Source organism: Parasteatoda tepidariorum, chromosome 2 (assembly GCF_043381705.1).
Source record: "Parasteatoda tepidariorum isolate YZ-2023 chromosome 2, CAS_Ptep_4.0, whole genome shotgun sequence".
Lineage (NCBI taxonomy): Eukaryota > Metazoa > Arthropoda > Arachnida > Araneae > Theridiidae > Parasteatoda > Parasteatoda tepidariorum.
In genome coordinates this window covers 32,820,921-32,834,136 of record NC_092205.1, presented here as the reverse complement: position 1 = coordinate 32,834,136, position 13,216 = coordinate 32,820,921, and the positions used below count along the sequence as shown (strand labels likewise).

The 13,216-nt window shown below is 29.3% G+C and overlaps 1 protein-coding gene across 1 annotated transcript in view; it reads right to left on the bottom strand.

The window, feature by feature from the left end:
- The window catches only part of LOC107436946 (potassium voltage-gated channel protein Shaw), a 163,515-nt gene that overhangs the window by 57,383 nt on the left and 92,916 nt on the right, over positions 1–13,216 (bottom strand). Inside the window, exons 2-4 of the mRNA XM_016048785.4 lie at positions 7,417–7,775; positions 5,569–5,796; positions 3,573–3,964 (exon numbers count right to left, since the gene is read on the bottom strand). Coding sequence (XP_015904271.1) covers positions 3,573–3,964; positions 5,569–5,796; positions 7,417–7,701 — 905 coding nt within the window. The 5' untranslated portion in view covers positions 7,702–7,775. The remainder of the gene's footprint in view (positions 1–3,572; positions 3,965–5,568; positions 5,797–7,416; positions 7,776–13,216) is intronic.

The window sequence follows — 13,216 nt, the reverse complement described above, 5'->3', positions numbered from 1 at the left end:
ATAAGCAAAGTAGTATAGACATGTTAACATAAGTAAAGTATTTAAAGATACAGGATATATTAAATTTTAGGATAAAATATTATTGTAATAAGCTTTACAGTTGCATTTTAAATAATGATGCTTGTTTTTAATATCAGGTTTAGTTTAATTTGTAAGTTTGTTAAGATACATTCACCAATTTACGTAATTGCATTAAGCTTAAATGTCTTATCATTTTCACGAGAAGCTTAAATAACCAGTTTTGTAGTTATTGTATATTATTCACCAGTTCATATATGATATAATATTTTTAATCCTACTGAAATCTTTAAAACACAATTTCTTTTTATTTTTTTTTATTTTAAGCCACGTGCTCTTCTTACTCTCATACTGCAAAATATTATTTTTAGGGAAATGTTAAATTAACATTTTAATTAAAATATACACAGCTTTACAGAAAACTACAGCTTTAATTAGAATTCTTATTGCTCTTAAATGTGTATAAAAACGAAATTAAAAAAAATGCTGCAGCTTTTCTGTTGAGTAAGTTGTTTTTTTATTTTTGCAAAGAACTTAATTTTATACTGTCAGATGGTTAGCTGCAAGTTTTATTCATTCCTTAAATTGTAAATACTGTAATTTATTGTAAATTTTTGATTTAATCTTTGATATTTAAAGTATTAATTTGCAATCACCAACTTTTAATAGCTTTGAAATCTTTTTCAAAAGTTTTTAATATCTTTAAAATTTAAAAAAACAAACAAACAAGCATTTGGAACATCTTAGTTTTTCAAAAATATGTGCAACGATTCATTTTTATCTTTAATGGAAATGTTTCTGAGATCTAAATGCTATGTTTTGTGCTGCTCAGAAAATTTAATTAAAACATAGTTTAAGAGAAAAATATCAGCCTATTCTGATTATTTATTAAAACAGCCAGCATGTTAATTTGATTAAAAATACATTTAAAGTTGCATATCAAAGAAAGCTCGTGATAATAACCGAGGTAAGAAATAATTAATATTAAAATATGATCACATAAAGTCTCGAAATGTTGCTTTTAAACATTTTTCATCCGAATGCAACACTTTTATCTGAACCGAGTGCATATTCATTATAAATGTCACTCATTTTATTGCATGACTACATTTATCAAACGTGTTTCAAGTGAATCCTTTACATGCTTCCGTACCTCTTAATTAAAACTCTTTCCTTATCTTGAGTCATTAACACATTATAAATAAAAGCGAGCTTATAAATTTATGCCCTGGACTCGGTGGGAGGTAATCTGACACATTTTTGCAGAAATTTTCCGTGGCAGTTATTTTGGACGAAAATAATTAATTTTTCATGATGTGAGAAGATACTTGCATTTTCATGTGCTGTATTACTCTGCTTACAAAGTGCTAAAGTAGAAATATATGCATATATTAATGCATTACATCAAAGCGAAAAAATCTAGTGAATTTACCATACTGTATGGTTATAACATTTCTGGTAAAAAAATCTGCACCATAATTCTGGTTAATAAAATCAAAGTATGCGGTATTAAATTCATTCATTTCATAATTTTTTTGTTTATATGGTAACGGTCTCTTGAAAATTCTGGCTTTCAAAGTTTTCTTATTAGCATATGGAATAATTAGTTTATCCATATTAGATCGTTCAAAGACTTAATCAAATGAGCATTTTGCTTTTAAAAAGAACACATTGCATGAAAAGAACACATTACATGGATGAAAACTAAGCTTTATTCATACTTCTTTACGCGCACGTCGCCACACTGCAAAAGACGTACTACTGTTCTGCTCTAGGGTTGCATTATTTATGTCTGCTTGGCGATGATTTTATTCGCCACAGAAGATTTTTTTTGAGCAGTATACCTTTAAGCAAATCAACTGTTTTAGTGTGGATAATCCATCAATGTTAGCAAGTTCCTACCACGTCCGGGTCACCATTGAAGGGATTTAATTATGGGCTATGTCAATCATCATCTATCAAAGGTACCTCTCGGTAGAATCAAGTTAACATGTCTTATATACTAGTGACTTGGTATTTAATATTTGTAGTGGTAGTTACGCCACAAGCACAAATTTAGTAAACAAAATAAGGCAGAAAAATAAACTTAACCGAATAAATGGTTCTTGTACCACTGTTTAAGGTATCATGATAAAATTATTAAATTTTGTCACATTTACTACAAATCTGAACTGTAATAAAAACATATTTTGTTGTTAATTTTGTCAAAAGTCATTACCAAAGCTACTAGGAAAATTTTTTTTTGTACTTTTGGATATTTAGTATTATTGTACTTCATAGAGCCAGTAGCATGATAAATTTTACCGTATACTAGTTTTCTCAGTGCAAGATGTTTTGCAATGAACAACTAAAATATACATGTTTAGAATTCTAGTAATCATAAAAAAAAGATAGTATAATTTTGTACATTGGTGGTCACATATTCATATTTAAGTAAAATAAAAACAAAAATACTAAAGTCTGGAAAATCATAATCGATGAAAGCCGGTGCACAAAACATCGAAACTTATCTGACCCGATTTAAATTTTAAAATTTTTCTAATAACCACTTTTTTCCACTCTCCTCTGTTTTCTCGAAGAATTAAACAGGTTTCGATGTATTTTTCACCAGTTTTCCACAAGAGTGCCTGCGACAGTGTTTCTGTTTTTACTTCACTTAAATATTAATTTGTGACCACACTAGCAATTATTTTTCTTTAAGTTCAGACAAAGATTCCAAAAATTTTCATCGTAGGTGTACAGAAAAAAAAACGAAACACCCTGAAAAAATTTTAATCTAATAATTGTAGTAAGGATCAATCTTAATGGTGACCACAAATATGGTACTTTATTAGTGCAGACGATAGTTTAAATTACGAAATTGGACATGAAAATGTACTTCCTCTGAATACTTCTTAAAAAAGTGGATTTGGATTTCTGACCCTTCACATGTAGGGGGTAGCCGTAATGTGGAGAATAAAGCTACAATATTTTGGCCGTCACAGTTTTCCAAAGTTTGGATCCCCTGAATGTTAATTTTGATTTTTGTATATTTCGCCCTAACTCGGGAATTTTTCAAAAGATTTGAAAAATTTTTGGACTCAAATATAAAATTCGTTAATCCAAAGATATTTTTATACAATAAATAATTTTTATGAATTATTTTTTTTTCATATTTTATTTAATAATGGTCGAAAATTGTTTGAATTTTTAGATATAAAAATTTTTACATGCTTTTAAGAAGTGTAATTTTATATGGCAAGATGAAAAATTTAAGCGATATATCTAAAAAAATTCCAAGACCACCCTCTATGTTTTGACGATCAGAAATCCGAATCTGTTGAAAAAACGTTATGTTTATTCAAATAAAGTACGTTTTTGGGTCTGACTACGTAACTTAAACTATCCCATGCTATTACTAATTAACATACTTGAGGTCACCTCCTCAAACCATTAAAATTGAATCCTAGTATGTGAAAATCCGATCATTAGATCGAAAGCCTTTCAGTTCATTTCGCTTATTTTTTGTGCACTGCACGTTGTGAAAACCCCTTGCAGGTATTAAAAAAACATACCTCATGATTCTAATGATGCTAAAAAATTCTAAGATGTCGGCGTTTTCAAGGTGAGAAGCGAATCTCTGCAAAGCAAGGTCGATGTAAAATGACAGGGTGGCCGTGAAGTCAATGACATTGACAGCTCCTCTTGCGAATTCCAATTTCCTGGGACAGGACATGAATCGAATAGAGATCTCAAGAGTGAACCAAGCATTGCATGCACATTCGATGAAAAAGAAGGCATCGTGGGGATAAGTGGACACTTTGTCCAGTGTCCATGCTATCGTGTTTGTTGTCGTATCTTTTACTGTGACATTTCGGATAACTGGAACTCGCATGTTTGGATGAGTTTTTAAGCAGAAAGAAAGAATGGAAACGCAGATGAAGAAAACTGACATCACGCCTATTACCTGGAATTATAAACAGGAAAGATTACTTTTTGGAATACCAATGAACACTGTTAAAATTTTCATTCTAAAATTATGGTAAAATAACTGGCAGCTGTCTGCCCATGCGATTAACCGTAAAGTTTACGGTAAAGAAGATTTTTTTCCTTTATGGTTTCGAAACCATTTACAACTAGCATTTTTCAAAAACGTTAAAAAAATAATTATCTAACTAGGCATAGGAGCTCGGTTTTTCGTAAGGTAATGGTAATTAGTGAGTGCCGGACACTGAAAATTCTCCATGTGGTGAAGGAAATTGAAGAAATATTGTGGTGTCACCATTAGGACTCGAACTCCAGTTCTGCCGGTTATGAGATTGACAGAGAAGCCCGCTCGGCTATGATATGTACGCCGTTGCATAGAACTAAGTAGCTTCATTAGGTGGTTCTAATTGGTGAGATAAAATTCTGGTTGTTTAACCATATTAGGTGAACGCAATCAATAAACAGTTTTTCTCAAACTTAACAGTCTGATTACCATTTAATTTATGGTAATTTGACTGTTTTGATTAAATATGGTAAAATAACCATTCAATTAAGTGTTATTTAATAATTTTTTCCGAGAAATTTCTAACTGTGAATGAATAATGCTTTTAGATGAGAATCACCTAATTTGGATCATCACGCATATTGGACCAGTAAAGTGTTTTTTATTGTAGTAAAAATTGAACTGTTGAGGTACATATGTAGTTATGATGTAGATTTGATTTATAAGTTTTTATGAGAAAAAATCCATTTGTTTTTAGGGAAAATGCATCTATTTTGATATCATCGTGTAATTAAATTATTGAAGGGAACTAGCATGAACTAATATTACTAATATTATAGAAAAAAAAACATGATTTTTTTTATAATAGTGCATAATGAATGCTTATTCTGAGGAAGAATTAACGAATTTCGACTAGTGTCTAAGTAGGACCAGTTAAATATTTGTGATCTTAGAATGGAGCTGTTGAGATTGGACGAGAAATGTTGCGATGATGCATAGTTTGATAAACACGTGATTTATGAAATAATTTTTCTGAGGAAAAACTAAGTATTTGAAGTCACAAAAGAATGCTTATATTTTAGTAACATTAACAAAAAATTAAATTTTTAAGCTGTATTTCAATTATAAGTGGCAAATATATCAATATAAAGTTAGAAATCCATTATTTTAGTATAATATATTAATTTATTTAAGAGTTTTCTTAAAAATATGTAAAAGATATGTGAAGTTCAGTTCTTTGAAAAAAATGTATAAGTTACCGGTCATCACGTTTTTACATTGAATATATTATCTGTTTAATTTTTTGTCCATAGTTTTGATAAATCCATCATAAGAAATGCATTTTAAATGAAGAATTGTATAATAAGAAAGACATTTTTTATCAAAATAACATAGCTTTGTTTACGTTTAACGCAATTTATTGAAATTCTTCTTCTCAATTCTTCTACGCAATTCTTCTTTTTCAGTATTATTATTATCTTTTAAGCAACAATAAAATGTTTGTTTACCATTCTACTCACTATAAAGACAGAATCAGTATTCATATTCCAGTGTAAAAAAATAATTGATGATATATTTACTTTGGCCCATAGCGATGAATAAGGCTCATCAAACAAAGACCATATTTTGGGTTTGACTTTTTGCCAGCAAGAAAGAGTACCATTGTTATAATCTTCTTCAAAACAGAATTTTCGAGCAATTTCTTCATCGCTTGGCTTATCCGTGTCAAGATCCAATCGGTCTAAGACAGCCAGAGTTTCTTGGGTGTCTCGATGCTGAGTGTATGTCATCCAACAACAAGGTTCCACCTACAAATCCACACATTAAGAGATTAGCGAGTATTTTTTCATTTTTTTAAAAATTTTTCTTTTTTCATTGTTTATTTTTTATTACTTTAAAAAAATACTTACCAGTGTTCATTACTAAATTTTTTATTTTAATAATTTGTGTATTTGAGTTGTATTTTAATAATCAGTAAACATCTTATGTATGAAAGTGGATTTAAAGAAATGAAATTTACTTCTATAATTCTGGATCTAACACAAAGACAAGCAAAACTCCTAAATAAGTCACGTGGCAAATTTGTTTTATTGTTCCTTTTACCGTTTAGAGTATAAATATATACGTATATTTTTGCTTTACATAGAGAGGACACGGTAACTCAGAGAAATTTTATGATTATTACTACTGTGCGAATGGTTGCAGTCTTAAAAATAATGCATGTCTAAGCTTGTATTTTGCGCACCTAAACGTTCGAGTGGACTCAATCCATTTTTGTGTTACGAGACCGAAAAAAACCCACAAAAACTATTCATTGGAAGCTCAACCATTGGAGTATTTTGATTAAAAATTTCGGCTATGACAGTGCATATTTAGTGCCAATGCTCTGGTCAGTTCAGGTCTGAAACAGTGGAGGAATCAATTGTTAACCTGGTCAGTTTAGTGTTGGAAGCAGATGCTCTCTACTCTCGATCTGTTTTATTTAATTGGTGTTGAGCAAATGACTTATAATGGACATGAAGATCTTAATGTTCAACTCTTTGCACTTGCATTTTTGAAGTCAACTGATAAGAATAGGGAACTTATTTGACCGGTATTCAAGCAAATTGACTTTCGTAGCAGAATTTTTTCTCGAATTCAGATGAAACTTACCTAAATTTGGGTTAATAGGTAATAGAACTAAACTGCAAGAGAATTCTAATACATTATGCGTCCACACTGGGAATTTTTGTGCCAAAAACAATTCTCATTGTGACGTGCCTTTGTGCAACAGTCTAGTATGTCTCAGTGCAAATTTGGTGAAATATACGAATACATCAATTATTGTTGCAATGATACAAACTGAATCACATCAATTCAAAGCGAGAACTCTATCTGAGGGATTTTTGCACTTCAATAATGTTTGTTACAAACGTGATCTACAAATAAATTTTGGGTAAGTAACATTAAAGCAGAGCCTTAGAGAATATGACGTCATGTCCGAATATGCACCAAAGTGATCAAACGGGTATACTAATTAGAAAAAATGTTGTTTAAATGCTAAAACTGAGAGAAGGTGCAGAAAATTTAAATATGTAAGGCTTACTTTTAGAGAAAAAAGTTTCACTTCAATATTTTTAACTTACATTTTTTACAGTAGTTGTATGATATTAAAAAGCAGCGCAATTCATTTTTTAATATACTGAAAAAAAGAAGTGTTAATGCGTTTGTAAGTATTGGTGAGAGTTATAAAAGTTCAAAAAATTTATTTTTAGAATGAAGTTAATAAACTAAATTCCATTTTTAATTCTTATAACAGAAAATATTACTACACTAGAAAAAGTAAGTTTAGAGGGGAGGTCCTTGCGTAAGATGGAGCACTAGCCACCCAATATTATTGTGATCAATTAATATTTAGAAACAAATTAAATAAAAAAAATTGTGATTACCTGATTGGAATCAAGTCCCCAAAATTCAAGTTCTTCTTCAAAGAGAGGTCCGCAGACATCAGTTGGATAGTGAAGTTTGCCTGTTCTGTAGTAGTTGAGAATTTGTCCGAAGACTCCAGGATGCCGATCGAAGAAGTATTCATTGAGGACAGGATCGTAGTTGGCGAGTGCCTCAGTCAGTCTGGAGAGCCTGGTGGCCGGTATTTTCCGCAGAGTCGTCTTGTAAGTTTCATGCCGGATACCACCGACGTTTAGGACGACTCGGTTCTCTGCATCCAGGTTCATGGCACCTCAGCTAGCTCCATTCAGTGGCTGTGCTGTTTGCCGGGACCAGCATCACATCTTTATTTCACGACATTCTAAGGGCAGAAAGGGTAACATTACATTTGGTACTATGACGTGATATTATATGAGACATTAGTCAATGGAAGTTTTTAATAATAAATGAAGAAAGAAAACAGTATATATAAGATAATTGAAGTAGCATAATTATAGTTTCTGAGAAATCGAATTTTAAAAATACGACTTTTCTAAAATTCTATTTCTTGAGGACTTCGAACTATTTGCACAAATTTTGTATTTTGCCATGTAAAATTTCTGTCTTCAAAATGATGTAAAAAATTGTTTACCCTACAATTTTGTTTTGCTCTATATAACTGAAACGACGGATTCTTTTAAAAAATTCAATTAAATGAGAAAATATTAAGTATAAAATCGATTACTTTTGAAGTAAAATTTTGATTAAATTATTTTCCTTATATATATACATACATATCTATCTATATATGTATTGAACTGAAAATACTTACAACTACAAGTTTAAAAAAACAATATATTTTTAAAGTATTCCACACTTCTTGCTATTACGTCGAGTATTATGTTTTACCATAACGCAAAAGCTGGAAAAATGCCCAGAGCCTTTAAGCCTGGTGCTTGAGTTAATATTGAATATTTAAAGGAAGTTACAAACAAAATAAGCAGAAGTTTTAGCTTTGTTCTAAAGAAATTTGGCTAAAACCGTTAAATTATCGTTTCTCTGGTAAATAAAATTCTCGAATCGACCGCAATTTGATTTTCTTTTAATACGAATTAGTGATCAATAAGGACTAACTATTAAATAAGACGGTAATTTCTCATTAGAAGTAATTTATTTAAAAATCCAATTATACATTGTTCAAAAATAAAGGTTTCTATGCATTAAAATTCAATACAAGATGCAGAAGCAACTGAAGATGATATAACAATGGTCCGAAAGTTGAAGGACGTATTATTTTGTGTTGATAAAAGCTTAACTTTTAAATACAAATAACTTTGTTTTGCACGAACACAGCTCAAGTAATATTTTTGTTCACTCAAATATAAATATTTACGTAAATAATTTTTATAAACCCAAACATTTCTTTTTAAACGAGAAAAATGAAATAATCCTCTTTTTCTTACACTGAAAAAATTGTGGTATAATATCTCTCTGAGTATGATGTTGAATAACCCAAAACATTGCGAGAAGGAACACTTTATTTCATGTGAGCAACAAATCACGTGTTCATAATACTATTTAAAGGGTATAACTTAAATCGAATCACTTAAAATTGAATAATCTCATACCAAATTCTTGCGCTTTCACAATTTACGAGAATTTTTTTTCATTTCCGAAAATACCAATGTTGGAGAGATTTGAGTATCAAAAGTTCAAGACACACCAAGTAAAGTATCGCCAGTAGCTTGTTTTCGATCTAGAATAAGCTGGTCAGAATTTGTTAGTTGTCTTTTATGCTCATACTCGTCAACACAAATAAAAATTTGTCCTCAAAATATGTATATGTGTTTTTAATTGTGTATTAAGGATTAATTAATTTTTAAATCTCTGAAAATGGTGTTCAATGATTTTAAATTGTATAATTTCTATCCGTTCTTGTGCTTTTTTGATTTACAAACTAAATTTATTTCAAGAATTATTGTGTAGATCATGGAAGAGAAATGTAAATAGAGCGTGCACATCACGATAATTTTTGTCATCAGAACGAAACCACGTGTCAGGAGAGTGTTTCTTGTTATTTCAATGGAAGAAAATTGATGCGGTTTTTAAAGTAAAAAATCTCAAAATATGGCGCTTTACTGTGCTGCAGTTGGCTGTACAGAAAACTTTGCTAAAGGAGCACCTTATACATGTCATGGATAAGTTAATTTATCTCTTTTTGGAATTAAATTTTTTTAATTTAATATATAAATGAACTTTAAGCAAGTGCCTCTTTTTCTTAAAACATCATGCGCATACAAATTATTCCCTTTTATACATTCTAAACTCCAAATTTATGCTCTTAAAACTATGTGTATGAACACAACTTAGCCATAAAATAATGATTATATAGACTTATTCATTATTAACACATTTTTTATTTTAATTTTAGTGCCAAATTGTAGTAGGTGAAATTTTAGCGACATTGTTTCTTTATTTATTAACGTTGTATTTTTTTACTTTCTATAATGCTTTTGAGAGAAGAAAGTAGTAGAAATACACAAAAATATTTTGCTGTGTATGTATGAACTAGAACGATTAATGGTTTCAACCTTGTGGAACCATTGACCATTAGTTTAAAGTAAAAGTAGAAGTTAAGAAAAAATTAAGAAATAAGGAATTATACACAAAATAAAGCTTGGCAAAATAAAGAAACAATTTTTAAATTACATATAATGAAATAAAATGTTTCTTTTGAAATGCTCTTAAAACTTTAAAGCATTCATTTTTATGTTCCTCAATAATTATCATTGAAGAAAGTATGTGGGTGAAAAATTTATAATGTTTTAAAATTAAGTATTTTAGAAAATGAAGGTATTTTTAAATTGAGAAAATGGTATTGTTTATAAAGATAATTCTTTTCATTACATAGTTTTAAACGTAAAACATTTTAACATTTAATGGTTTAAACAAATGAGAAAAGTAAGAACGAGATTTAAAATTACCTGCCTACCAGAATTTCTCTAATGAAATTTCGCTTTAAAATTTTTTTGTTTAATTAATGCCACATTCACAGTGTCCAATAACCATAATTAAAATAATTGTTAGTTTTTCTAATTTTATTTAAATCTAATGTGTAATTCTTTTAATGGTAAATAGCATTTTTTACAGTTAAAAGTTTTTCTGTAGAAATATAATTATTCTTTGCTGGTTTGACACACTAATTAAGATTACTTATATGAGCTTATATTTCTTAAGAAAAGATAAGTGAACAAGATATATGTTAACATTTATCATAGTAATTTGTGCAGAAAATTACCATGATATATTTCAGAATATGTTTGGAAAATTAGTAGAATTACGTGCACAGCTGCATGAGATTTTGAAGCTAAATTTTATATTCACACGATTCCATTTCACGCGGAGATATTAAATGTTAAACCAATATAACTTTAATTTTATCAGTTAGAATATAGTTGTTTATAAAAAAATTTCTGTTTAATACAACAAAATAGTTATAGATAACTGTTTTAAAGTACACTGTAAAGTAATCGGGATCAAGTTATGGTAAAAAGCACCAGCACTCAAGGTGCTAGTACCATTTACGGTGAAATCCATTTTTATCGGAACATGTAACGAAACAAAAAACGTTGTATACCGTAATTTTTACAGTAATAATTACCGTAAAATCATCGAATCACTTTATTTAAATAATTATTATTGTAAAAATTGCGGTATTATATTTCACGGTAAAGACTGATTTTACAGTAAAATGGATATTACGAATGATGTGGCCAGAATGCCGGTACTTTATACAGAAATTTTGGGCAGTGTACAAATTTAAGAGTTAATTCATAAAGTCAAAACTATCCACTGTTTAAAACTTTTGATAATGTAAAGCCATAATAACGTTCAAATTCGGTACGATCTTAATAAAAAAGCAGATTGAACCCAATTATCATGCAATCAATTTCTTACTGAACTTGATTACATCTATCTTTGGTTAACTAAACATGGTTAAACGGAAACACAATTAAATTAACACGATTAGTCTTACTAAGAATGCAGCAAATATTCAAATTTACATGGTTCAAAGTAATAATATTTCGGCTCAACTTTAAACCATTATTTTTAAGCGAATTTTAAATGTTCATTCCTATGTTCATTTTTGTGTAAAATAGTTATGGTTTAAGAACTCTAAATTTTTTATTTGAATTTTAAACACAAATTATTATTTTTCTCTTTTTGATACATTAAATATCCTTTAAAAAAGTAATTTTCGTTACCTCGGGAGTAATACAATTAGATTTTGTCAATCGGTTGTTCTCAAAAAATATACATGTTGTACAATGTTTTACACAATTCTAAATATTCAAGTAGTAAAAAAGTTTAAACTGAATATTACTCCTATTATTTCAATTTGAAGTCATCCTTATTTATTAACTAATTGATGAAATTCTAACGTTATATTAACAGCGTGTTTTATTACAACAATAGGTCATTTTCTATTCATAAGAATAAAAGTAAAATAGTAATTTTTCTATTTGATAATTATATTATAAAAATATTTCAAGTTACATCTTTCAAAACGAAGATTAAAGCGTTATTAACTAAATCAAAATGCGCACCTATAATAACATAAGAACTTAATTAATAATAAGTGATATTAAATTAATAATTTTTGAAATTCCTTAATTTCAGATGATTATCCAGATCTTGAGCTGTTTGAGGCAAATATTAACATTGATAACTACCAACTTGATTAGTCAAGAGTTTGCAATGGATAAAAGAATAGAATGTTTTCTGTCTTGCCAGACAAATCGAATGTTCTGTTGTTGATTGTTTGATCAATTCTTTAATCGAAAAAAGTTTCATTCTATGTGTGACATATTTTTATTCTTAGTTACCGATATTTGGACTGCTATTGTTTTAGATTTCTTAAAATAACATTCCAAGATCACTCTATAGATGACACTCTAATAAATGAATAAAGTAGTTCATAACCTGAAACTTTCCTCTCCCTTTGAATCGATTGCTTAATGATTATCGAATCAGAAATGCCTTATTTGAAATGCTACTGTTTTAGATTTCTTAAAAAAATACACTCCATCATTAACTGTTATGGATAAATATTTTATATTCATGTAAGTTTCTTGATTTTTGACTAAATCGTTTTCATAAATTTGCTGCCAGAAAACATTTCGTCCACTATGATAAAACTATTTTCTTCATTTCTTAAGGATATGAACTTTATCGAAACGAAATAGACTTAATATTTACATATTTATCAACTCAATTGATTGGGTAATACCGGAGAAAACAAACGGAGAATGAATGAACAAGTACACAGGTGTTGTTAAGAATCGAGACCATTAACTCTAGCAGCTAATCGAGAGCATTAGCACATGTACCAACTCGTCATTCAATATCAGTGCATTTTTAAATCAAGTAAAAAACTGCTGAAGAACTTTCAAAATGCAGAGATGTGTATGACGTAATCGATGAGGAAATGAATGCATTTGTACTCAAATATCACGAGGAAGCGAATCCACGATATCTGCTCGACAAGCAGGAACGCTAACACCAGTACCAATCCGTCATAGAATCAAACGCCAAAGAATAGAATATGTATGAAGGTTTTAAAAATGTAGAACTTTCAGAACGAACTGAGTTGCACCCGTGAGAAAATTTTATAGCACAAGTGTACTAATGATGCAATTTATTATATTCATTAAACATTTGCATATAGTTTATCCATCACGAGATGAACACTGAGTACAGGAATTCATCTCGTGATCGACGGGCAATAAATACAATTTCCATTTTGAAATATTGTGATAAAAT